Raw genomic sequence first — 26,413 nt, 5'->3', positions numbered from 1 at the left:
TCACTTTGCTTCTCCCATGATTTGTTTTCTCTTGTGCTTCCCTTTTTACATTCTCCCTTGCTTTGCCTCTTGCACTTTCTCCATTCCTCATGTGCTTTGCCACCTCTTGGCACATCCTCGCAAGCACTTTCCCTCTCTCATGTGCTTTCAGTCTCTCACTTGTGCTTTCCCTTCACTGCCTGCTATTTCTCTGTTACCCCCCCTCCCTCTTTTTTGCTCTCAGCATCCTACTCTCTCTCCCCCTTTCTGTACACCTGTCTCTTGGGCTTTCCCTTTGTATTAGATGTACTAAGACAAAGCACATCTGTATTTCTCTCTCCCCCCTCACAAATTACCCCCAATCTCACTTTTATGTTTCTTCTCTTTGTTTAGCTTCTGCCTCCTTGTCTCTGCTTGCCTTGGGCTTTCTCTGGACTCCCTCTCTCTGCCCTTCCATTTGCCTCTCTCTCAGATATGTTGTCCCTCCTAGCAGTGTACTTTTTCACTGTCTTAATTCGCTCTGGCCTCCAAACCTTTCCCTACCTCTTGGCCTTGTTCCTCCCCTCTCACAGAAACTCTGTCTGCCTCTTGTAGGTGTGCTTTTCCCTCCCATTCTGCTTAGCCTCCTTTTTCACAGACCCTTCCCCTCTCCTACAACCTTAAACACATCTACTCTCTCTGGTGTATGTTGCCTCACCACATGCATCACTTCTCTCTTGGCTTCCTTATCTCTTACATTCTTGTAAGCGTCTGTGCTCTTGCATGTTTCTTTTCTATTTTCCATTTCTCCCATGTTCCTCACTTTTCCTCCCTGGTGTCTTCCCATTGCTTTCTCTTTCTCTTGCTCTCATTTTTCTCTTGCTCTCATTTTTCCTGTGTGATTTTCTCTCTTCTATCCCAAGTTCCCTTTCTTTCTCAGATGCACTTTCCTTTTCTCTCTGATAGGTTTTTCCTCTTTCTCTAACATGTTCCTTCTTTTGCAGTTCTCCTCTTTTGGTTTCACTTTCCCACTTGCTCTTTCTTTTGCTTGTGCTATTGCTTGCTGTCTGTTGTTGTCCCTCTCATGTTTCCCTTTTCCCTCACTTTCCCTCTCATCTTTCTGAATCCTGTGCCCCTGTTCCTTCCTTGTTCTTCCTCATTTTCCCTCCCTCTCTTTTGCTTTGCTGCTGAGTCTTATTTTTAGTCACCCCTTGCACACTTGTCCATCTCTGAAACACATCCTTTATTGTGCATGGTATTCTCTCATTTATGCTTTCAGTCTCTCTCTCATGCCTTCCGCTTTCTGTCGTTCATTATCCCTCCCTCTAATGCACAGCATACCCCCCACTGTCCCTGTCTCTCTTGGCTGCATTTGGGTTCCTTACACACACTCTGACACTCTCTCATGCTATCCTTTTGTGTCCATGTGCTTTGACTCGTTTGTTTCTTTTTTCTCTTGTGTTTCCTTCTCACTCTTGTGCTTTTTACTTCTCTGCCTTGCATTCCCAGTCTCTCTTTCCTTATCCTCCATGCATTTCTCCCTGTTGCACAATTTTCATATCTCCTTCTTCCAGTTTTCCTTTTGTTCATGCTTCCTGTACTTTTCCTCTCTTCCCCCAGCCCTTGCTAACCCTTGCTATCCGTATATCTATCTTGCTTCCCCCCTTCACTCTCATACTCTCCTGTACTCTCTCCCCTTCACGCTCTTGTCTCTCTCCCATCTCAGTTTATTTTCCTTTTACTTTCACTTCTTCTCTCTTCCCCCTTCATTTGCCCTCTCCCTCTCTCAAATGCTTTTTGCCTGTATAATCTTTCTTCTCTGGCATACATTCTCTCCCTTCCCTCTCCTTCCCATAGTTTCCCAAAGTGACATGATTTCTTCTCTGTTAGCCTGCCTTCTCTCAGGTTCCCTTGCCATGTGCTTTGCATCTCTCCATAGTTTCTCAGCCTTGCATGTGCTTCTTCTTTATCTTGCACTTGCTTATCCTTCTCTGCCCCTCTCCCTATCATGCGTTCTTTTGCACAATCCCTTTCTCTCCTGCTGGTACCTTCCCTCCCTCATGCTTTGTGTATTATGCTCCCCCACCTTCTTTCACGCTACCCCTCTCTCCCACAATCAGTTTTTCTCAATCCCCTTCTTTCTCTCACTTTTTCTTCTCAATCTCTTGTTCCTCTTTCCTCGTTTCCCTTCCCCCTCGCTCTGTGCCTCCTTGGACATTCCCATCTCCCCACTCTGTGTCTCTCTTCACCCTCCTTGCTTTAACTTTTCTCAGATATTTTTTCCCATTCACTTTCCCTGTCTCATGTGCTCTTCCTTCTTCTTTATTTTCTTTGCCTCTCTCACACTACCTCTGTCATGGCCTTCCTCACTCTCTTGGATGCTTTGCCTTTCTTGAGTGCTGCTACTTTCTTTTGTGCTTCCCTCTCGCCACTCCTACTTCTCTCTGTCATTCTTTCCTCCCCTGTGGGTGCTTTTCCATCTAGGATACATTTTTCTACTTTTGTGCATGCATTTTCTCTATTTCTCATGCTTTCCTTACCTCTGTTGCTTGCTCTCTTCTTATTGCTAGCTACCCCTACTTCTTCCTAAGTATCCATATCTTTTGCCCTTGTTATCCCTCCCTCTTTGTCTCTGTCATTTTCCCATTGCCTCAGTCATGCTTTTTCTCTCTCTCTGATGTACTTGCTCTCCCCTTTCCCTCCAGATTTCTCTCTCAAGCATTCGGTCTGTCTTGCTCACCCCACCTGGCATGCTTCATCTCCAGTATGCACTTTGCCTACCTTGTGCTCATGCTTTGCCTCATCACATGCTTTCCTGCTCTTGTGGATTCGCTTTGCCTCTCTCACATGGAGTTGCACTCTCTGGCATACTTCCCTCACTGATGTGATTTCCCTCTTGCCTGTGCTTTCAGTCTCTTAGGTGGGCTTTTCTTGTTTCTCTTATGCTGCCCCTTGCATCTCTTCCCACCCTCTCTCTGGTCCCTTCTCTCCCACTACTACTCTCTGCCTCAATCCCTTTCCCTCACCTTGCCTTCTCTCCCTTCCCTGTTCCTAACTGGCATACTTCTAATGTCTCTGCCATCCCATGCATGTCTCTCTCTCATGGATCACATCTCTCTGTTTTCTTTCTCAGACATGCTTTACCTCCCTCTTTTTAGTGTTTTCCTTCTTACTTTCACTTCACTTAACTTGTTTGCCATTTCTCTTGTGTTTATGCTTTCTCGGGTGCTTCCCTGTATCAATGTCTGTTGTTCCCAACTCTTCATCTTGCATTCCCCCTCTCCTATGTGCTTCATCCCTCTCTCACACACTTCTCTCTTTTGATTGCATTTTTCCTCTTGCTTGCATGTTTACCTGTGCTTTTTCTTCCTCCCACTCCTGCTATCACTGTTTGCTTTGCCTTTCTGATGCTTCGCCTCTTTCCTTCTTCTGCACTTCTACTTTTGTCTCTCACACCTTCTCCCTTTCTCAGGCTTCCCACAGCCTTTCCTCTTTCAGTTGTTCCCTTTACCTCTGTGTGGTGCATCTTGTCTGTCTCAACAGCCTCCATTCTGCGTGCACCCCCCTTTCTCTCATGTGCTTCCCCTCTCACATGAATTCTGCCTGTCATGCTTTCATTATCTCCTGTGCGTGCTTTCCCTTGCTTGCTGCTCTCATTCTCTTGTACTCCCCGCTCTTGCATGTCTTATTACTCTTCATTTCTGTGTCTTTCTTCCTCTCTTGCATGCTGTCTCACACAATTACCCTTCCTGTTTGTTCTTGCAATGTCACTCATGCTTTTTGTCTTGTCTAGTGTCATTCTTCCCTCTCTTCTGCTATCACTGGCACTATCTCTCTGTCTTGCTTCCTCTCTTTTTCCCTAGCTTTCCCCCTCTCATCTCATTCCTTTTTTCATTTTGTCCTCAGTTCTCCCCTACCTCTCTCTTTCTTCAACTCCCACCCTCTCTGTCACTTGCCTCCTCTTCCTCACACACTTTCCCAGCAGCACATGATTTGCCTCCCACTCACCTACAGTGCCTCTCTCTGTCATGTGCTTCTCCTGAACTTAATATCATTTGCTGATCTCATGCTCCCCTCACCTCGTGCTTTCTCACACACACTTCTCCCATCTCCACCTCATATCCCCTCTCTCACACACATCTTCCCTCCTGCCATCATGCAATTTGATTATCTAGCATGTGCTTTTTGTCTTTGCGCCTCTCTCTCATGCTTTGCTTCTCTTGCATGTGTTTCCTTTTCCTTGTGCTTTACTGTTTCCCTTTTTAGCTCATGTAATGTCTTTCTCACTAACCTCCTCTCTCATGCTTTCTCACCTTTCTCACGTTTTTCCTCTTTCTTGCATTTTTGCATTCACTTATGCTTTCAGTCTCTGGCTCAAGCTTTCCGCATCTAGCTTGCTACTTCATTCTCTGTTGCTCTCTGTCCTTGTTCCATTTGCTACTCTTCTCTAGCTTTATGTCGCTCGCTGTGCATTTCCCTCTCTGTCATATGGCCTTACTGCTGTCTTGCATGTTCATGTCCTCTCTCTTGAATATTCATTCTCTCTGTCTTTAATGCACTCTCATACCTTCTCTTTCTTTCTGTGTCTGTCTCACTTAGGTTGTCACCTTGCCCTTCCACACCTTGCCCCTTCTGTGTTAACTTTGCTCTTCTGCTGCCCCTGTTTCTTGCATTGCTGTACAAGGCACACAGTTTTCTCTCGTCCTTGCACTTCTCTTACTCCTGCTGTTGGTTTCCTGTGTTTCTTTCCTCCCTCTCTCATCCTGTCCCTTTTGATCTCTCATTATCTCTTCTTGCTTTCCCTTCCTCTTGTTTTCCTTTCCTTCTCACATGCTTTCCTGTTCTTCTCCATCTTCTCTATGCTCTTCCTCCATCATGCTGTCTCACTTCACCTTGTAGTTTTCTTCCTCACTCGTGTGCTTCACCATCTCTCATTTCACTTTACCCCCTGCACATTCTGTCACTACTGCTGCTTTCTGTCTCTCACTAGCATTCATCTCACTATCTGCTTGCAAGTTCCCTCTCTCTCTGCGTTTCTCTCCTCCATAATTTTATTCGTCTTGCTGCCCCCTCACTTTCCCTCTGAAATTCTCTCTTGCTTTCTTCCTCTCTTTGCCTCTCACATACCTTTGCACTCACTGTCGCACACAGGTTCTGTCACTCTCACATACTCCTCCTCCACCACTCTCTCTCAGGGTCTCTCCCTCTCTGTTGCACCCCTCTCTGGCTGTCCCTCCCCTCCCACCCTGCCTGTCCCTTTGGCTCCCTCTATCAGGCATCTCTCACACCCTACCTCCTTTTCTTTATCACACACTTCCCTCTCTCACGTTCTTGCTTGCTTTCTCACACTTTCCTCACAGGGTTTCCCTTCCTAGCATGCTTTCCTTGGCTCTTCTGCATATGCTCTTCCCTACCCCTACTGCACTCCTTACATTTTTTTCCTTTTCTTGTGAGTTCCCTCTCACACATTTTGTTTGTCTTTTATACTTCACTGTCTTTAATGCTTTCCCTTTACCACATTCAGTTTTAGTTGAACAGTCTCCCAGTCTCTCTTGCTTGTTCTGCCCTTATGCACACTGCCTCTCTCTTCTCCCAACCTTCACTTGGTCTTTCCCCCCCTCTTCTCTTTTGCTCATGCTTTCTGTCCCTCTTTCACACATTCCATCACTTTCCTTTTAGTTAATGCTTTAGACTTCTAGAATGCTATCCCTCTCATGCATGCTTTTACTTTGTTGCATGTGCTTTTTCTTTTGTCTAATGCAGTTTTCCTTGTTCATCCTTGTACACTTTCCTTTCTTGTGTGTGCTTCCCCTCTCTCTTTTCTGCACACTACCATTCATTTACTTTCTCTCAAGTTTTCCTTGTCTTGCATACATGCTTTTCTTCTCTCTCTGTAGTGTCTCTCGCTCTTCTGCACGTGTTTTTCCTGTCTTGCACACTTTCTGAATCTTGCACCTTCCACTTTCCCTCTATTGATTGTTCCTACCCTCTCTTTCTGGCTTGCACTTTCCTGCTCTTGGGCACCCTTTCTCTCCTTTCCTGCCCTCTCTCTTGCTGACTTTCAGGCTTTCCCTCTCACTGTGCACCTTCTTGTTCTGTCACATGCTTTTGGTCTCTCACATGCGTATTCCATCTCTAATGAACATCTCTTTTTTTTTTCTTTTTTTTTTTTTCTGTACATACATTCCCTTTCTCGCATTTACCCATCTATTTTCCCATGCTTTTCCCCTTTCTGGCACCTTTTCATTCTTTCTGTTGCACCTTTCCTCTCTCATGTGCACATTTCCTCTCACTTCCCTGTATGTGCACACCCTCCCCATTCACTTTCACTTTCTTCCTTTGATATGCTTTCCCTCTTTTTTTTCTGATGTTTTTCATCTTTCTCTCATGCTTTTCATATTTCTCTCAGGTGCTTTCCCTTACTTAGTGTTCTGCTCTATCATGCACATTCCCTCTGTGATACACTCTTTCACTTTCTCATATACACGCTTTACCTCTTGTTTGCTCAAGCATTCCTTGTTTCTACTGTGCATGTTTATTACTTTCATGCTCTCTTGATCTCTCTCATTTAACATATGTTCCCCTGTTGTGCCTACTTCCCCTCTCAAATAATTTCCTTCTTTGTTGAACATCTCTCTCACCCTGTTTCACTCCCTCTTGCATACTTTCTTTTCCTCCCTATCGTGTAAGGTTTCCTTCCCTCTCTTATATGCTTTACCTCTGTCCTGTGCATCTGTTCCTCTCTTGCACACTTCACATTCTTCAATAATTTCTTGATTTCTCTTTCCTCCCCTTTCTCTTCTAACCACTTCTCTGTCATTCACTCTTCCTTTAATGCATGAGCTTTCTCTTCCTTTCTGGCACACAGTACATAACCTCTCTCTCTTTCACCATCCCTCTCTCATTGATGCACTTTTCTGCTTTTTCTTTCTTGATTTCTTTCCCTTAGGCACATTTTCCTTTCTCTGTCACATGCCTTACCACAATTGCTGTCTCTTCATGCCCCCCCTTTTTCCTTTGCCTGTTTTCCTGCTCGGTCTTCACTTTCCCCTGCACTTCATGTATCTTACATGTGTTTTTCTCACTTTTTCTTTGTCTGCCTTGCACTTTCTTTTATTAACACTTTCCCTTATGTTATACACTTTCTCTTGTCAGGCTTTCTCTGTGTCTCATGTTTACCTCCTGTACACCCTTTGTTTTGCATTCTTGTTCTGCCTCTCACACATTCTCTGTCTTTAACACTTTTGTTATCTGTCCGCTTTATTTATAGATTTTGTGTAGGTTCTGCTCTCTTGTGTATTCTTTCCCTTAATTTTGGGTGCTTCTCTCTCATGCGTGCACACTGTCCCTTTCTCTCACATGTAATTTTCCTCTTTTATCTTGTGCTCCCTCTCTGTTGTGCCCTTTCTTCTTTCTGTCATGTTCGTTCCCTCTTTCTTGCATGTGAGGGCTTTCCTTCTCTCCTGTGCACATTTTCTCTTGCATGCTGTTTCTTTCTGTCCTGGGCTTTCTTTGTGTCTGCCTTGTGCAATTTTCCTTCTTTACATCATGTCATCCTCACTGTCTTACCCGCTACCTCATTGCTTCTGCATCCTTCTCTCTTGTTCACTCCCTGTCAATCTCTGCCTATGCTTTGCCCTTTCCCTCTCACTCTTCTTTCCTTCTTGCTTACTGTCTTACCTTTGCTTTCCTTTCCCTCTGCCTGACTCATTTTATTCCTTGCTCACTCTTTTCTGTCTACTCTTTTTTCTGTCTCAGTCACACTCTGCTTTCTTTGCCCTGCTTCTATTTATATTTCTTTGCCTCTCCCTCACTCTGTCTATCCCACATGCTCCTTTCCAAGTCTCTGTCACTCTGTCACCCTCTTTTCTTTGCATATCTTTTTGTCTTACTTGTCCTTTCTTTCTGCTGTTGCTGTCCCACTCCACCTTTGTATCTTCTTCCTTACTGTCCTTTTTTTCATTCCCATTTTCACTCCTCCTTTCCCCTTGGTCCCCTCATCTCTCTCACACCCCCTCTACTCACTCCTCGTCTCTCCCAGTGTCACACCACCCACAGCACTACCATCCATTCTCTTCCATGCCTCTCTCTCTGCCTTCCTATCTCTCCCTCTTTCCTCTTACTCTGTGCTCCCTTCTTTCTCAGCCTGTCTTCACCTCATCTCCCTCTCATGCCAACCTTTGTTCTTCTGTATTCTTCACTTTCTCCCTCCAACCTTCTTGCCCCTCCCTCTCACTTGCCCAGTTTCTCTACTTTGCTTCTCTTATTTCCATTGCACATGCAGTTTCCTTCATGCATGGTCTCTTTCCACGTTTGTATTACTCTCCTTTCCACTCCTTTTCTCACTCTTTCTTTCCCCCCTTGTTTCTTTCTCCTCCTCCTTGTCTCTCTCACTCTGATCCTGTTCCCTCTCTTTCCATTTATCTTTCCTTATTACTAGTCCTCTTTCTGTCTTCTTCCTGTCCTCATTCTCTCATTTTATTGCTTTATCTCCCCCTCTCTTCTGCCTTTCTCTGTCAAATTTATTTTCCCCATTCTCTTCCCATTCTCTCTCCTCTCTGTCCCTCTTTCTCTATCCTCATTGTCTTTCTGTCTTCCTTTCTGTCTTCCACCTTCTTCTCCCTATTTCTTATCTCACCCTTCTTTTTCCCATTTCCCTTTTCCTCACTTTCTTTGTCAGTCTCTCTTTATCCCTCTCCTTTTTTTTCTCTCAGTCTCTTTGAAGGTTTTTTTTCCATTGCTCTCTCCCCACCATCTCCTTCTGTCTTTTCCCTTTCCTGTCACTCTCTTACCCTTTCCCCTGTTTTTTCACCCCACACCCTTCTCTCTGTCTCCTCTTTTCGGTACTTAGCTTTCACACTCTCTTTCTGCATAAAGCCCCCAAACTTTTATCTCTTTCCTGCCCTCCTCGCTCTTTGCCCTGTGTATGCTTCTTCCCCCTTAGCCTTCTTTTCTGGGTTTCCACCCTTCTTTTATTTCCTCTTACCTCTACTCATTCTCCCTTACTCTCTGTCTCTCTCCTCTTGCCTCTCCCTTTTTCTTTACTTCTCCCCATGTCCTCTCTTTCTCTCTCTGTGTACCTCCATCTGGATCCACCTCTCCCTCTTTCTCCTGCATTCCCTCTCTTCCTGCCTGTGTCCTCTCTCTCCCCTCTTTCACCGTGGTTGTTCCCTGTACCCCTCTCTCCTCACTCACACTCCTTTCATTTTCTGATTATTCTCTTCCTCTCATTCTGCTTCCTCTCTCCCTTGCTCTCCCCCTCCTGCACTCTTCTGTCTCTGCTCCCCCCTCTCTCCCCTTTTTGCTCTCAGGCTCTCCCCTTTCCTTGCTATTGCCCTCATTCTTTCTGTCTCCTTTCTCTCCCTCTCTCTAACAGGGGATGTCCACATTTTCCTCAGAGCTGTCTTTTAAGTTTCTTGGCCCTACTGAACATACTCAAACTGCAAAGTTAACATCTGCAATCTTCTGAAAGTTGTGTCCTGTCTGTTTGCTTTACATTTTCTGTGTCAGAGCCAAGATTACCATTAAAGTATCACAAAAGCTATGGCATGAAAAATCCTGTGCTGATTTGTCTGCCTTCTCGGCTTGAGTCCAGTGAGAAAGAGGGTCTGCAGCTACTATATCAAGGTATCTTCCTCAAAAATCAAATTGATCTTGCACTTCATTTCTTGCCAAGATTAAACCATTTTTGTTTATTGTTCCTTTTATGCTTCACAGTATTAGCATTGTCTCCTCATTTGCAGACATCCTAGGGTATGGGTTTACAGAACCTACTGTAATCCTTTTTTTTTTCCCAAGAGAAAGTGTGTGGAGCTCCACAGTCTTTATGCTAATGATGAGTATTGTTCTTTTTAATAATTCAGCTTAGTGTAAATTATTTGTAAATCCAACACTCCTTTAAATTTGCCAAAGTAAAAAGTGTGTATGATACTTGGGCTTAGTAAGAGTATCCCTGTGTAATCCCAGAAGACCTCTCATTGCACCACAAGGAATAAAGAGTCTCCGTCCATTGTGCCAGAAAAAGTTATGAAGAAAGTTGAGGGCAGTATTCTGATACAATGCATGAATTATACACAGTGCAATGAAGAAATTGTCCCCCCTTACTCTTCAGTACTTTGGATATTCCTTCATTTTAATTCTGAAATGGATTGGAGCATAGTACCAGCTTTATTTCTTCTCTTAAATTCGTAAGAACTGCTTGTTGATGCTGGTCTCTTGGTGGTTTACGCTGGTATTTAAACAGATGCAGAGCCATTCAGAGGAACAGTTCCAGAAGGAGGACCATATTTGTAGACTTTTGCTTCTGTCCTTCTTCATTGAAGACATGTTTCTGGATGTAACCTGTACTTTTTGCTGTTAATGGCCTTGTTCTTACAGATTTTGTACTTTTTCGCCATTTGTGTTCCACACTCCTCAGTTCTGAGTAACTGAATCCTTGGTTCTGGTAGCTGTGGATAGGACTGTACATGAGGTACTGTCCTTCTGCGTTTATCTAGGATTTTTCTGTCTCCTTTTCTCACACCTTTTCTTGAAGTTCACAAATTCTTCTTGAGTGTTTGTGGTTTTGCAGTGGCGGGAGTAATTTGAGGAGAGAGCTGTTATTTTAGTTGTCACAAGTTTAAAAATAGTTAATGTAACGGAAAAATAGAAGAAAGAATTGACTCTGCCCTCAGTGCAGAAGAGTGAGCATTGCTTCACAGAATAATGGAACAACCCAGATTGAAAACACCTGCAAAAGATCATCTGGTTCAACCTTTCATGGGAAAGGGAGAGCCTCCATGAGATCATCTAGCATCCTCTCCACTCTCATGTTGAAAATCTGCAGTGATGGGGATGCTACCACATCCCGGGAAAGATTGTTTCCATGACTGATTGTTGTCACCATAAAACATGTGTTGCTTATAATGAGATGAAACCTCTGCTGGTGCAACTTGTACTCATTGCCTCTCGTCTTCTCCACATACTACCTGGTGAAGAGAGCACCTCCATCCTCTTTGTAGCCACATTTACATACTTCAATACTGGAATGCTGTGACAAAGTCTCCTTGAGCCTTCTCCGTGGAGAAGAAACCTAACTCCTACAGTCTTACCTTGCAGAGCCCTTTGATCCTCTCCAGTCCTCCTTCACACCCTTTCCAGTCTGTCTATGTCTTTTCGGAGTGGTGGGGGCCAAAACTGAACATTGTACAATGAACATACTTGTCAGGTATGGCCTGACAAGCCCCGAGTGGGATGATCACATCTGTCCCTGCTCGTAATGCCCCTGAAAATGCAGCCCAGACTGATTCACGTGTTGCTGCAGTAGTGCTCTGCTGATTCATTTTTGACTTGTTGACTGACACCCCCAGCTCCCTTTCAGCAACACTGTTCCTCAGCCGCATGTAACCTAGCCTGTTCTGGGCTCTTTGGTTATCCTGAGCTGGGTGCAGAACTTTGCACTTGTCTTTGCTAAACTTCATGCAGGTCTTGATAGCCTCCTCCAGCCTGTTCAGATATCTCCCTTCTGACGTGTCCACCTCACCATCCAGTTTAGTGTCATCAGCACGTTGGTGAGGGTGCTTTCAATCATCCTACCATCTAGATCATTTATGAAAATGTTGAACATTTTGGGGCTCAGTATCAATCACTGGGGGACCCTACTTGTTACTGGCTGCCAGCCTGAGTAAAAAAATATAGATCACCACCCACTGTGGCATTGTTGGCCAATTTCCTGTCCATACTTGAATAATTTGTGCTTCACCTTTCTAGAAATGCCTTGTATCACTGTTGACATGTCCTGTTAGACTGGTGTATTTTAAACTGATAAATTTTGAAATTAATTGAAAGACTTGATAACAGTCTGTGTTAAATTTGTTCAGACCCTGCCTGTCAAGAACAATTGCCAGATGCAATTTTTCTTTACACCTTTGGCTAAGATGATGAAGAACAACTGTTTACAAAGATGGGCAAGGAGCCCGCAGATGCAACTTAACAGAAAATTGAGCTATAAATGTCATTGTTACTCCTTGCATGTATGATGCCAATGTAAAGTGGTTCAGGTTTTTTTCTACTGGAAGCCTTCCGAAATGTTAACTGAATTTTGGAAGAATATTGCAGAAAATAGGAATAACTATGATTTGAAATACTTACTATTTGTGTTTTGCTTGTTAGGAATTTTGATGATTTAGTTATATCTTGTTGCATTAAATTCCGGGCTGGTGTCAACAGGAATAGACTGATTCTGCTTCTTTTTTTCTTGGATCTGAACAGAATAACACATGCTAAGGATAACCTGAAGAGAAACTTTGGGGAATTCTTGGAACCATGATAACAGGCAGGAACAGTCACTGCATATATACCAGCATGGGTCACCAGAGAAGTAGTGAGGAAAAACATATCAAGCATAGCACTTGGGATTTCATGCAAATCCTGTGTTTGAAGAGTGGCTGGAAATCAGAAATAACAATCATAGCTTACATGGAGAAAACTAGTTTCCTGAATCAAAAGTACCTACTGAAAAAGAGTAGCTTCTTATGAAGAAATCTAGAGATTGCATGGCCATGTTGCCTAGAGTGCAGTTTAGTTATTTCTTTGTCTGCAGTCCTGAAAAAGACTCAAGATGTTTGAGCTTGTGAACTGTTTTCTCATTTCTCTAAAGGAAGGTGAAGACCAATCAAGTAAAGCTGAAAAGCAGAGAGTTTCCAGTACTTTTAAAGGTGATTGCCACAGGATCAGTATTTGGAGAAATGAGCACATTTCCAGGAGTTTTAGAAGCATTTACTAAATGTACAGTTGATTTCTTACCTGAGCTATTAAATGATGATAGCAGACATTCAGAGTGGCTGTTCAGACCTTCCAGCCCAATGCCAGCGTAATTGGATTTCTACTTACAGTCTAATATAAATCTTTGATAGGTATGCAATTTAGGGGAGTTCATTCAGAATGATTTTCAGTGGCCAACCCTGACTAAATATGAGAGAAAGGAATCTGAAACGTAATTGATACATGCCCTGCGTTTTAGATAGAGTTCTGTTCTAAGCAGGTTAGCTAGCAGTGGGTGCCATTGGGAAGAGTCAGCTGTTCTGTGTGAGTGAGACTGCTTATTTTGCAGACAGGACATTCACAGCACATCTGATTATGCCAGCAGTGAAAACAGGAAAAAACGTTGATATGATTCCATTTTTCCTGTTCTGAAATGAAGAGAAGTGAAGCTTCAGGTCATAATAGATTTTTACAGCTAAATCATTATGAGAACCTGCTGAACCCTGTACCCTGTATTGCAGTCCACATATGCTATAGTCCCCTCTAACTTACTGCCACAGACACTTGACCTTGCTCAGGCAGTAGTAGCTTGTCTGCCTTTCTTACTTGGAAAGAGAATGCACAGGAAAATCAATAATCATCCCCAGGTTCCATAATTTCCATTTCTAATAGAATATACCTGATAGCCCTTTTAGCTTGCTGGCAACCACCCTTTTTTACATCTGTCCATTGATGGTGTTTGGCGACAAAAATTGTGACTTTATAGAATTAACATTGTTCTGATTGATGCTCTGTGCCAGAGCTGATCATGTAAATCTCCAAAGGACTCCAGGTTCCTTTGGAACTGTGTTTTTCCTGACAATGCAGGATTCTGTGCTGTAGTCTAAAAAGACCTTGTAAGAATTACAATGGGTGAGAGTGGGACATGTGGGAGAGATGTAGCAAATTTGTTCTTGCTGATAAACTGATTGATATTCACTTAGATAAGAGAAATTTCATACAGATTGCAGATACTCTTAAGATGGTGCAGGCACTTGGAGGGTTTGTTTCTGACTCCAACCCTTTATTAGTATATACAGCACAAATTAACAAAACGCCAACTATTTTTCAGAGAGCACTAAAAAGGGACATCTTGCAAACTGAAACTGCAGAATGCCTGAAAAGAAAAGTGCCACTTAATACAGGAAAAATGTTAATACAGTAAAAATTGCCTTAAAATAGGCAAATTCAGTAATAAGAGATTATCTAGGCAGTAATATTCAGCTGAAATGCTCCAGAAACAACCCTCCTCCTCCAACTCTAGAAAAATTGCAATACTAGGGTATTCCTCAGTCATATGTTTGCATGTTTCTAAAATGTTTGTTTGATTTGGTGGGTTGGAACAAGGGTGGGAACCCTTGTAAAGCAGTGTATTTTAAAATTCTTTGTGGATGCTTTTCTAGGGCTGTTTGTGGAGCTTTTTGCTTGATTTTTAAACTACAAAATTTGTTGCCACCATCTGCCATGTATTCTATATAACTGGGAGATATATTTTCACAAGAAAAGAGTTATTTTTCTTTCTTTTTTTTTTTTTGGCACCATAATTTTTTCATTTTGCAAGCCTTGTATTTACCCATTTTAATGGCACCTTAGAGACAGATTGAGAGGTGAAAGATTTGTTGACAAAACATTGGCAATCAGGATTTCGGATATCCAAAGAAGCAGAAAACCTATTAATAGCACAATTTCTTGGCCATATTTTTCTATGTATTTAAGATTCAATTAAAAGAGATGATTTTTGTTGAAAGACAATATGTGCTCTAGACCATACTTAATGCTTTCAGTCTAAATATGGCATGTCTAGTGATGTGAATCTGTAGTGTTCTTTGCTTCAGAAGCGTCCAAAGTCATTGCTTTTTTTCTGGATCTTGCATGAAGTTTGGATATGCTTTGTCATCTTTAACACTTGGATTTCTTATTCAAGTCCTCATAAGTGAACTTGCTAAATGAGCTCAATATTAGACTGACTATTCCTTTTTTTTACTGCTTCTTTGTGCAGAGGCCTTAGTATTGGGCTGGTTTTGTCAGAACGTGGAGGTAGTGTGTCCAGTCTCTCTATGCTCTTCTCCTTTAAATGAAGAAAGGCATTAATTGTTGAAGAGACAGTTTGGTATGGAGTATTTACAGATTGATGTCTTAGATTTGTCCTGTGGTCTTCCATTATTTTTACTGCAACAGCAGTGAGATGTTGCAAGGTTATTCATTACTGGCTGATCCAGATCATAAACAGTAGGATACATGAGTGGCATGCCACAGCCATCTTTCTGTGTTCTACTGGTGACTTCTTTCAGAATCACTCGGGAAACAGCTGAACTAGCTGTATTGTCATGGTGATGTTATCAAAAGCAGCCTGTTCCCTGGCTGCTGCCTTCCTGTAGCCTGGTCACTGTGTGTCTAGAATGAGCAGAAGGAGTGCACAAAGTCATTACTCTTAGCTGTTCAGCAGATTTTGTCCCTGACTGAAGCAAGAATAAAGGATGGTGATGTGCTTGAAGAAGTAAGTTGTTACTGTAACATCAGAACAGCCAAGTTGGCCTAACTGGCTTGTGCTCAGTCATTCCAATGATATTTCCTTAACAACACACGTGTGAACCCTTTCACCAGTTCCAAAATAAACCCAGTTATTCTGCTATTGAACCCCACTGACAGTTTAACTTTGTGGATACAGTGTGCTTTTGTTGCCTTCTCTAAATTGCACCACTGCACTATACTGTGAAACTGGCCAGGATTTTCCTCTGGAGGTGGCTGTCTATGTTTTTTTGAGAGGTGAAGTGAGTACTGAGACCTTTTGGAAGTAAAGCTATTATATAAGCAAAAAACAGTCCATCATTTTGTTGATATCAGAATGCAGGAAGAATTGTAACATTGACTTGGGGATTCTTTGTCAGTAATCAGAATATGAAAATGCAAAATTCAAGTGTTACTAGTAAAGATCCCTGTGTGCTCTAATTTCAGTGTAAAATGAAATATGTTTACCTAATTTTTGAGCCAAAGAAATGAACAAATAGAGATTCAATTCAAAATAAGCTTCTGGACAGTTTCTTTATAGTTAAAAAATAGCCATTTAAAAAAATTTTAACACCATTGATTTATTATTAGGTGCACATTTAGTGCACTGTAATGCACTAAATGTGTTGTTAGGTGAGCACAAACTAGAGAAAAATATATGAACTGTAATTTAATTTTGAAATACAGGGCTTTTGAAAGACCTGGATATGTAAGTCCATAGACACTCACTTCTTGCTTTTAGTACTCCCTTTAAAATCCCATCACTGAGCTTAATAAATGTCATAGCCACAACCACTGATAGCCTTCATCTAGATGGTCTGTGAGGTGCATTTTTTGACTCTAGAAAGTGGTTTAAAAATTAGCTGTTTGCCCTTTCTGACTCAAAAGCCATTTCCTATGTCTATTCCGTTGTGTCGTTCAACAACTGCTTTTTTTTACTACAAATACTGTTTTTACTCAGTGTGAAAATAGCTAAGAGTGAGTGAACTGCAGGTTGTTAAATCGTTGTCAACAAAATTGGTTATTAAACGTAAAGCTGGTTATTTACACAAACCCACTAAAGACTAAAATAGTTATACAGAAGTGGGAAACAGCCTAGTTCACTCCCAAGTCACAGTTTCCTTGGCTAAACAGCAAGGGAAATACTTTTCTGTGAACTAAATGTATGTTTTGCAGTCATTCATGCCTGCTGTTCTTAGTTGGTTTTTCAACTCTGCTTTCAACATGACCTGTTCTTCCTTCCACTGAAAGCCTTGGGAATTTAAATCTTGACTTCACTGGAAAACAGGGCTGTATCCTACTTATTTTTATTTAAAGAATAAGAAATTTAATGGTTTATGTAAAATACTGCATTCTGTAGCTTACTTAGTCATAAGTGACTAATTTGCATCTCACAGAAGTGCTAGTCATGTTAAATTTTCATTACTTGGAACAAGATCAGGATTAAAAACTGGGAGGAGCAGAACAGATTCTCAGATCAGGACCTCAGTGTGAAACACTTCTGCATTTTACCAGTGAGTTCTTTTCGGAACTGATGATGTAAAATGTTTTGATAGGGAGAGGAAAATGTTCTTATTATTCCAGCAAAATAGCTTTATTCCTTCCTTTTGTCTGAACAGGTAAACATCTGAATTTGGTCTGAATTAGCCTCTGCAGATGTGGTCTGGGGAAATTGGGCAGGCACCAACTCAGCATCGCTGCTTTGAGTTGACACTTCAGGAGAGGGGGAACAATCAAAGTGCATAAAACCCTTTCACTTCCATTTTCATCTGACTCTTGTCACCCACCCACATCAACGTGGCAGATTTGGACCATGTAGGTTACACATGGGGCAGACATTTCCTGCGATACAGCAGACCCAGCTGAGCAGAAGCTACTGTGACAGGAATGCCGTGTATTGCTCCTGCAAGCCTAAGAATATGGTGTTCCCTGGAGAATGTTATGTTAGCTAGCTTTGCAAAGCTTTCCAGTAGCACAATTTTTATGTTGTTTTGAAGAGTGTTACTGGCTATGGGCAGCAGTGTACTCTGGCAAGTCTTGTGCTCTTTACAAGGGGCACAGACTCCATCTGGTGATCCACTGAACAGGTTAGGAAGCTTTGTGAAGAGAACTGAAGTCTATTCTCTTCCTCTTAACATTCAAATTCTGTGGAAAGGCACTGGAAGGCCAACAGGAGACAAAGCTATCTTGAAACTGCCTAATGGAGACTTTAACAGTTAGAACAAAATATATTAAAGCACAGAACCATTTAAGTGTGAGGTGAACTACTGGGTACCTTTGTTGCAATGACAGTTGCTATGCTTACACCTCACATACTTACACATTATAGCACATATAGAGGTGATAAGAACAAGGTTTTTTGGTTACATAATTGCATCAATAATCAGCTTTCTAACAAGAAATGGAGATCTGTGAGTATTCCTTGCGTTGCAAAATACTGCTCAAGAGTGGAGGAACTCCAATGTCTTTACTAAGTTTGCCTGAGAATAAACTCCTCTGTTTTTGTTACCAGGAATTCAGCAGCAGTGGGTCACGGCTGTTTCTGCTACGCTCTATTGCGCTCAATTCCAGTTGCCATCTACGTTGTTTTGGTGACGGGTCTGCGGTACCACCTGTTCATATGGAGTGTCTTCTCTCCAAAACTGCTGTATGAGGGAGTGCATGTGTTCATCACAGCTGCTGTCTGCCTGTTCTTCACAGCAATGGATCAGAACCACTCTCACAGAGTGCAAGATTGAAAAATAAGTTTGCGGTGTGCCGTTCTGCCTTGCAAAGTCCGGTGTCACTGGAATGGAAGAAGGAAAATAAAGGCTTTATTTGAAGAGAATTTGAAGAGTACCCTTGTTTATTCGGGTCAGGGTTTGAAGGGTCTCTCCTGTGTTAAAATTGAATTTGCTTTAAGAATGTTGAATTGAACTGGTTTTTTGACAACTTCTGTTCTGTAGCTGCCATTATAGCGCTCCCCAAATAACAGAATGGTAATATTACATGTTTTGAACCTTAAAATGTATATCTTAATATACATTTTAAGACCAGTACCTCGTGGGCACTGAGAAAATCTGCACATACAGTTTTTTTACCTTCTTAGACTACAGGATCCTAAAAATATTCAGGACTTCTTGGTGCTGTTCACAAAATCTTCTGTCCGTTAGCGTCAGGGGGTTTTGTGTTTGTTTTGTTTCTAGTGGATGCATTGAAATTATTACTAAATTATTGTTCTACAAATATCCCAGGTAAGTGATTTTGCTGGTTTTGCACAGGCAGCAAGCATTTCTATTTAAAGGCAGTATTTTGTTTGTAAGGTGAGTGCAATCATTATCTGTAATGGATTTCGATCTGCACTTCAGGCACTGAATAAGAAATGCTTATGGTCTAACAAAGTAATGAATCTTCTGTAGAGTCCATCCACTGCTAAAATGTTGTGTTTCTTCTTATCAATGTATAAATGTTAAATCAAGTTTGTGGCGGCCATGCTGAACATTTGGTCGTGTTTTCCACACGATGGCAGAGAGTTGTGAGCAGTGAATAGGAAAACAGTTCAATGGACTAAGTTACCAGCAGAGTAAAAGGTGTGTTTGCAGTTTGCATCACCTTCCCCCAGTGACCTGTCTCACCATCTCACTTGAATGTGCTATAATTAACTCCTAACAATGTTGTTTTCCTTGCTTCTGTCAAGAAGATATATGTTGATGACTACACTGACTATCAATATTCTTTATGTGTGTTTCTTTGCCTCATATTTTTGTCCATGTTAGTAGCTGATAGGATTTAATCTAAATATATTAGAGGTAGAGCAGAAAAGAAGCATAGAGAGAACTTTAACTTGTGTTATAAATCTGGAAAAAGAAAGCTTTCAAGACCTACAGACCTGATAGCCCATTTGTTAGGTTCATTAATACACTTTGCATCTCATACTTCAGATAAAGCAAATCTCAAAATGTAGGCCTTTAATTTTTAGGTATTAATAACAGGCCATCTTGATCACTAATAATGAAATTCTTTTCACCTATAAAGCAACCACAATGTTCAGTACGTTGGCAGCGTATTGCCATTCCCTGTGAGCTGTTGGGAGATGTAAAATTAAATACTTCTAATAAATCACTTTTCACTGCAAAATATGGTGTTAATGTAGTACAAATTTATCATTTTTATCATTCCCAATATTCTTCTGGTTATCTGTTGGTGAGCAACTATGTGGGCATTACCAACATATTCTCTGTTTGCTCACTTGGTTAGTTCCTAAGCAATTATCCCTAACATTCAAACAGATTATGTTTAAAAAATATTTGACTCAGAGAGAAAGAGTGCTAATAAAGAGATGGAAAAGGTGGAGAGGAAGTTGCTTCTGGTGTACAGAATCCTAAAACAATGTGGGATGACATTCACAAGATCCTCTTTTCCTTCCTTCTGATAATTTTTGCTTCTAGAACATCTCTTGGACATTTTATGAAATAGTGGAATCTTAAATACTGTGTGTGAATTAAGGTTGCAGTTCTTCAGATTACTTAGTTAAATAATAATTTCTCCTTTGAAGTTGGAAAATGTTCAGATTGCATCCAGGCTAAAATAAAAGGCCTGGGAAAACTGTGTTACTTAGGTCTGTAAGACCAGGAAAGGAAGGAAGAAGAAGACACTGTGTCTCTATCTCAAGTTAACTCACAGTTTAGGGGATACATGAAAGAAACATGGTACTTTCAACTTCAGAATTGCCATTTTTATTCTTTTTCACCCTTTCCCTTTTGGGCTCAGGCAAATGAAGTCATATTTTAGCTTCATCAGCTTATGAGCAATAGCAATGCAAAGCTCAGGCAGTGAAGGAATTAGTTGATTCTTGCCACAGGCAAACAGACTTTAACTGGGGAATTATGTAAAAAGAGTTTTATTTTAAATCAACTTAAAGTTCTGGTATTTTATCTGAATGTACAGAGAATGCAAATGCCTCAACACAAATTCTTATCTCACGAGTTGGTTGTTCCACTTCCCTTCTCATCCAATCTCCCCATATCATGTTTAGCGTGTTCCAAACCCTCAGTCAAGGAGACAAGTGCTGTGGGAAGAAGGAATGCTATTTTTTTTCCATTCTGAGCATAGCAGTTCCTTCTGTCCAAGTCATTTGTAGTCCCTGCTCTGGTGTGAGATCAGCCTGGGCTGCAGCTTCCTCGGTAGTACCCTGTGCATGGGCATAGATGCCTCCATAAATACCTTCTGAGCAGGAATGTCTTCTCAGTGTGGAGAAAGTTTTTCCATTCAGCACCTTTCCTGTTGGCCAGGGCCAGGTTCAGCCATTTACAGTGGTCTGTATCTTCCTTTACCAGATTCACCAGGTCACCATCGGTCAGCTCAGCTCAGAGCTTGTAACATGTGATCAGTCCTACAGAGTCAGAGCATGATGAAGCTTGAGCTTCCTTCTTGTAAATGAATTCAGGTTTAAGGAAAAAAATATTAAATCTATCCATATTTCAGATACTGTATATCTGTATTTCTCCTCTCTAGAAAAAAAAGCCTCTGTTTTCCTTGGCTCTGTATAAGCCAGCAGAATATCCACAGTGTACACCCCAGCCTTTCCAGCAGGCAAGGCACATGTGCTAGGCTGCTACACCTACATTCTGTGGAGAAGGGAAGAGCACTGGATGCTGGACAACTTTAGCAAGGCCTTCAGCATCAGGTACTTGGTGGCCACATGTTGAGCTGTGGATCAGTGGGCTTGAAGGTGAACTGGATCTTCGAGCTCTAAGGGTTGACTTCAGTGGTCTGAGGTCCCATAGGGGGCTGATAACAGTAGTGCAGTGCTAGGGTAAGGCAATTTAAAATCTTCCCTGAGTTGGGTGAGGGCATGGCAAGACCAGAGCAAATCTGGAAATGCTACCAAATTGGAGGAGTGGTGTATATGCTGGGGGGGGAGGACCACCCTCTAGAGGGACCTGGGAACACTGGAGAAATGGGCTGCTGACCACCTGCAGTACCATCCAAGCAAATACCCCTGGCTGGTAGTGGTGCAGGATGGGGCCCATGGGCTGGTGAACAGCTCTTGAGACCCACTGGGCAGCAAGGGAGACTGTGAGCAGCCCTGACAGCCTGATCTTGTTCCCCAGCTGATCAGTATTCAAGGAAAAACAAACACGCGTATTTTCACAGATAGTTTGTCCAGCCCAAATCCCAGTAGCCTGCTCTGCTGCTGGCACCCAGAGGATATGAGCTATGCTCCTGTTGCTGGTATCCAGACCTCTTCTCTTACTGGTGATTCCAGCCTGAAGTTCACTGGTGTTCAGTGAACAAGAGCAGAGGATGCACTCACAAAGAAGTAGAATTTAATGAGAGGATGGGGCACACAGTAGCAATGAAGTGGACAGAGAAATAACACTGACTGTTCAGTATAAACAGAATCTTGTTTACACTGAGCCAGTCCTTTTTATCCACATTTGCCTCTGCTTTCCCATGTTTATTCCTTCCTGAACCATCTTGAACCTTCTTTTTCCCTACATTTGGTCCTTTCCCTAAGTGTTACATAATGACTGACATGTTCCATCAAACCCCTTAAAAACATGCCATAAGTTTTACAGAATCCTGAAGTGCTTTTCCCTGTGGATCTCATAATGACACCTATGGTCCTTCAGGCTCCTGCAGTCTGCAAGGTCTTCAATGGGAGGAGTTTCTTTGGTTGACTAATCCTGGTGGGCTTCACACCAGGGACAATTATCCAATTGCTTAGTGAGTGATTAGATAGTAATCTAAATAAATTACTATAAATTACTGATTAAACAATTAGGTTAGCAGGGATCCTCAGCATTTCTTGCCCATCTGACCCTCACCAGACCTTTGTGTGACCATGACTTTAATCACCTAAGTTCACAATGATTTTTGCCATGTTTCAGCCCAGGTATGAGGAAGCATCAGAGACCTTTTGGCTGCAGTCAGCTCCCAGGAGGTGGGGCATGGAGATAATGAAGGTAGACTCTTCTCAGAAGGGCACAGGTGGAGACACAAAGGCAACAGGCACAAGTTGCAATACAGGACATTGCCAAGAGGTCAGGGGACCCTTTTCTCACCTGAGTGTTTACTGATATATTTATTGATGGGATGAGGTTCAGTGAGATCTTCCAACATTGGAGCAACCTCATTTAATTGCCCCTGCTGGTGGCTGGAAGTTCTACTGTGTGAGCTCCAGAGTGGTCCTCCAAGCAACATTTTTCAAGCATTCCGTGGTTGTGTTGTGTTTGAAGTTGTCTCTGCCATTTCTTACTGACCATTTTTTTAGGCTACTTCCTGAAGTGAAAGAGCTTTGTCATTGATTTCATAATAAAAATACAAATAAATGAACCAACAGAAAATAAAACATCTGTGTGGTTTTTTTTTTCTGAAAGAGGTAAGCATCACAGCTGAAAACTCCTGTTAATTTCAGTTTTCTTTTATGTAGCTGTGCATTTACACCTTAGATACCAGGAGTATCATCAGTGGAAGGCGAGGTTTAATGCCATCTGTCCTTAGCTTCAGTGGCTCCATAGCCTGAGGATTCTCAGATTTGATGATGAAAGGTGTACTATTCTACCATCACCTCTGTTATGATTCAGATGGTTCCCCAAAATGTTCAGCTTGTCTATCAGGCCTGAAGTGAAAGCTGTGACCTTGCTGTGATTTCTGCAGGCCCTTGCCAGGCACATTTGGTAGGACACATATAGGTGACTTACTTTCTGAAGTTGTTTTTCTGTTTTCAGATTAAGAAATAGGCCTATGGACAGTAATTCCTGTGGTTTGCTTGTCTGGGGTCACAAGTTCATCCCAAAGGACCTGTTATATCTCAACATTTGATAAAAAAACTTGGGTTGCTATGAGGAATTGCCCTCTTCCTTCAACATTTGTCTCCCCCACAACAGTGTAACACTGTTGTCCTCCCCACTTGCGGGGTACTGAGGACAAATTTTCAGCATGACAGTAGCTTAAGGTATAACTCAAGTTCAGTGTGTAGGTCAAAGCACAGTGGTTTTGCATGACATTATTGTCAAAGAGTTAAGGGTGCCAGCCACTAGAGATTGACTTAAGCATAATGCTTGGTCTCAGTATGAACTATACATGGTAAAGCTGTCATCACCTTTACCTTTTTCAGGACTCTGATTTTACCACTGCAGTGTGTTATGTTTGGTGATGTCTATTGCAAAGACTACTGGTGATGCAGAACATGACACAGCACAGCTCACACAGCAAATGTGCACCCACTAGTGCATCTTTGGGGTACTGGTCACCAACAGGAAGACGCGAGGTCCAAAACACTCAGAAGACCCTGGTTATCTCCTCTGATAAGATAAGCCTGGAAGACTTGAGCTTAACTTTTCTTGATAGTAGAAAAAGAAAAAAAAAAAGAAAAAAAAGAAAGCTGCTGGTTTTGGAGGCTGTAGAATTTCCCAGTAAGTCAAAATAGCCCTACCTAGTCTCAACCTTTCTCTGATCTGCAAAAAGCTGTTTGTCTGCGGTGGTTCCCTCAAAAAACTGAGCCTGTGGTCACAGAGACAGCACTGGAGTGTGGTGTAGTGTCTGCAGTTGTTCAGGCTTACTGGTTTGGCACAAGTTTGTCACCATTTGTGTACAGCAGTTGTTAAGCAGGGTTAGTCCTTAGATCCTTTGGGTAACTGGGCGTAAGATCAAATTAAAGAAAACATGCTGCTGAATCATACCTAGAGACAGTGCTGTTCATCACATCTGCCCTTTTAACACATGTAGCACCTCTGAGCAGGCCAAAATGAATCCCTTTTATGAAAACCCCAGAATAAGAAAAACCAAAAAACAACAACAACAAAAAAATCAACCAACCAACCAAAAAACCCCAACCATAATAATCAAGACAGTTACCTGACCCCAGTCAGGCAATAGTTCCACTACACATAAATTCACAACAGCTGACTTCCAATATGCTTTCATCTCAACATCCTACTCAGACTTTTGCTGGTGGGGGAGAAAGGGGAACATAAGGAAACAAAATGTATGTGATCTTATTCATACTGCTGACCTGTTTCAATCAAGCCTGGAGCAACCTGGAGCAAAGCAGAGGTCATAGGATATTCTGAGTTCTCATATCTCTCAGCTAAACAGCAGCAATGTGTCATGGACAAAGATTTCAGGGCATGACCCTGCTACTACCTTCACTTCAGCAAGGCTTTTGACAATGTGTCCCCTAACATCCTCATAGGTAAACCCATGAAATGTGAGTAAGATGAACGGACAGTGAGGTTGATCAAGAACTTGCTGACTGGCAGAGCTCAGAGGGTTGTGATCACTGTAGCAGAATCCAGCGGGAGGCCTGTAGTCAGTGGTGTTTCCCACTGGCTCCAGTCCTATTCAGCCTGTTTATCAGTGACGTGGACAAAGGGATAGACTGTACCCTCAGCAAGTTTGCTGATGAAATGAAACCAGGGTGACTGGCTGATACAGCTGAAGGCTGTGCTGCCATTCAGCAGGACCATGATAGGCTGGAGAGCTGGGCGAAGAGAAACCTGATGAGCTGATTCAACAAGGGCAAGTGTAGGGTCCTGCACCTGGAGAAGAATGACCTCAAGTACCAGCACAGGTTGGGGGCTGAGCTGCTGGAAAACAGCTCTGCAGAGAAGGACCTGGGAGTCCTGGTGGATGACAAATTGGCCATGAGCTGGCAGTGTGTCCTTGCAGCCAGGAGGGCCACTGGGATCCTGGGGTGCACCAGGAAGAGGGTGGCCAGCAGGTCGAGGTCCTCCCCCTCTATTCAGCCTTAGTGAGGCCAGGTCTGGAGTGCTGTCTGCAGTGCTGGGCTCTTCAGTACAAGAAAAACAATGAGCTACTGGAGAGGTTCCAGCAGAGGGCCACAAAGATGATTAGGGGGCTGGAGCATCTCTCTTATGAGGAGAGACTGTGGGAGCTGGGCCTGTTTAGCCTAGAGAAGAGAAAACTAAGAGGGAATCACAGTAATGCAAATAAATATCTCAAAGGTGGGTGTCATGAAGATGGTGCCAGACTTCTTTCAGCAATGCCCATCAACAGGATCAATGGCTATAAAATAAAATGCAAGAAGTTTCACCTCAACATGAGGAAGAACTTCTTTACGTTGAGGATGAGAGAGCGCTGGAACAGGCTGCCTGGGGAGATCATGGAGTCTCCCTCTCTGGAGGTATTCAAACCCACCTGGATGCATTCTGGTGTAACCTGCTCTAGGAGGCCCTGCCTTGGCAGAGGGGTTGGACTAGATGATCTCAAGAGGTCCCTTTCAACCCTAATAATTCAGTGATTCTGTAAAGACTGGGCAGTCAGGACTTAGCTGGTGTCCATCCACACAACAGCAGCTGCCTGACCAGTCCATACAGGTAGGCTTTAGGCAAATATAGATGTTGAGACCTGGCTTTGCTAGTTTCTCTGGTCTTTAAATGCATAATGAAGAAGCTACTACAAGGTCCTTCTTATTCTCTAGAGAGAGAATCATCTGGCAAATGTGCCTCAGTAGCAGAATTTTACTAGGTTGTGATGAAGGCCATGGTCAACACCTGCAGCTGTGCCTTAGCATCCTTGTGGTGGAGCCTGGACAGCAGCTGCGTGTTTTGGTTCCTGAGTACACGTGCAGGATAGAGATGAGTCACCCTTTCCATCCTTCCCATCCTTCCTCCTCACTGCCTGCACTGGATTCCCATCTCAACAGAAACAGAGCCAGGAGTGTCACACAGCCTGCCTGGGACTTGGACTGTGACTTGGGAGCTTTCACGAAGTATTGTGGGGACATGACTGGGAGCTGTCTGCTACCAGAAGGGACACACAGTACTCTCCTGGCTTGCAGATCAGCAGAGACACAAAGTCAAAGGTCAGTCTTTTTGCATTTCCTGGATAACACTTGTGTAGAGCCTGCTTATTTGCCCTAGGGTGAATTTTGCAGAGCAAACAATGATACCAAAAGTATACCATGTGCTATACCATGGCTAGGAGACAGATTGTCTTGGTTTAATGGCAACATATTTGGGAGGTGAGACCTCTAATGAGATGAACCCTCCTTTTTTCTTTTTTTTTTTTTTTATTTTTCTGCCCTCAGAATAGACAAGATAAAAATTACCAGGAGTCTGAATGGAGAAGGAAAAATAACAATTTTACTAAAAAGAGAAAGAAACAAAAAAAACCCCCGACAACAGCAGAAAAATATTACCTAGCTACTCCCCTTTCCTCT

The 26,413-nt window shown here is 42.5% G+C and overlaps 1 protein-coding gene across 4 annotated transcripts in view; it reads left to right on the top strand.

Moving 5' to 3' along the window:
* The window catches only part of PIGG (phosphatidylinositol glycan anchor biosynthesis class G), an 86,385-nt gene extending 67,023 nt beyond the window's left edge, over positions 1–19,362 (top strand). For 3 of the 4 annotated variants that reach the window (XM_027653032.1, XM_027653031.1, XM_027653029.1), the window contains one exon: positions 17,759–19,362. In XM_027653032.1, the coding sequence (XP_027508833.1) occupies positions 17,759–17,984 (226 nt within the window). In that variant the 3' untranslated portion in view covers positions 17,985–19,362. Of the gene's footprint in view, positions 1–10,528; positions 14,802–17,758 lie in introns of those variants that run through there. The other variant, XM_027653030.1, reaches the window with a different exon arrangement.
* The last annotated feature ends 7,051 nt before the right edge of the window (positions 19,363–26,413 follow it).

This window comes from Corapipo altera, unplaced genomic scaffold (assembly GCF_003945725.1).
Source record: "Corapipo altera isolate COAL_440 unplaced genomic scaffold, ASM394572v1 61305, whole genome shotgun sequence".
NCBI classification, from domain to species: domain Eukaryota; kingdom Metazoa; phylum Chordata; class Aves; order Passeriformes; family Pipridae; genus Corapipo; species Corapipo altera.
This window is presented reverse-complemented; position numbering and strand designations above follow the sequence as displayed.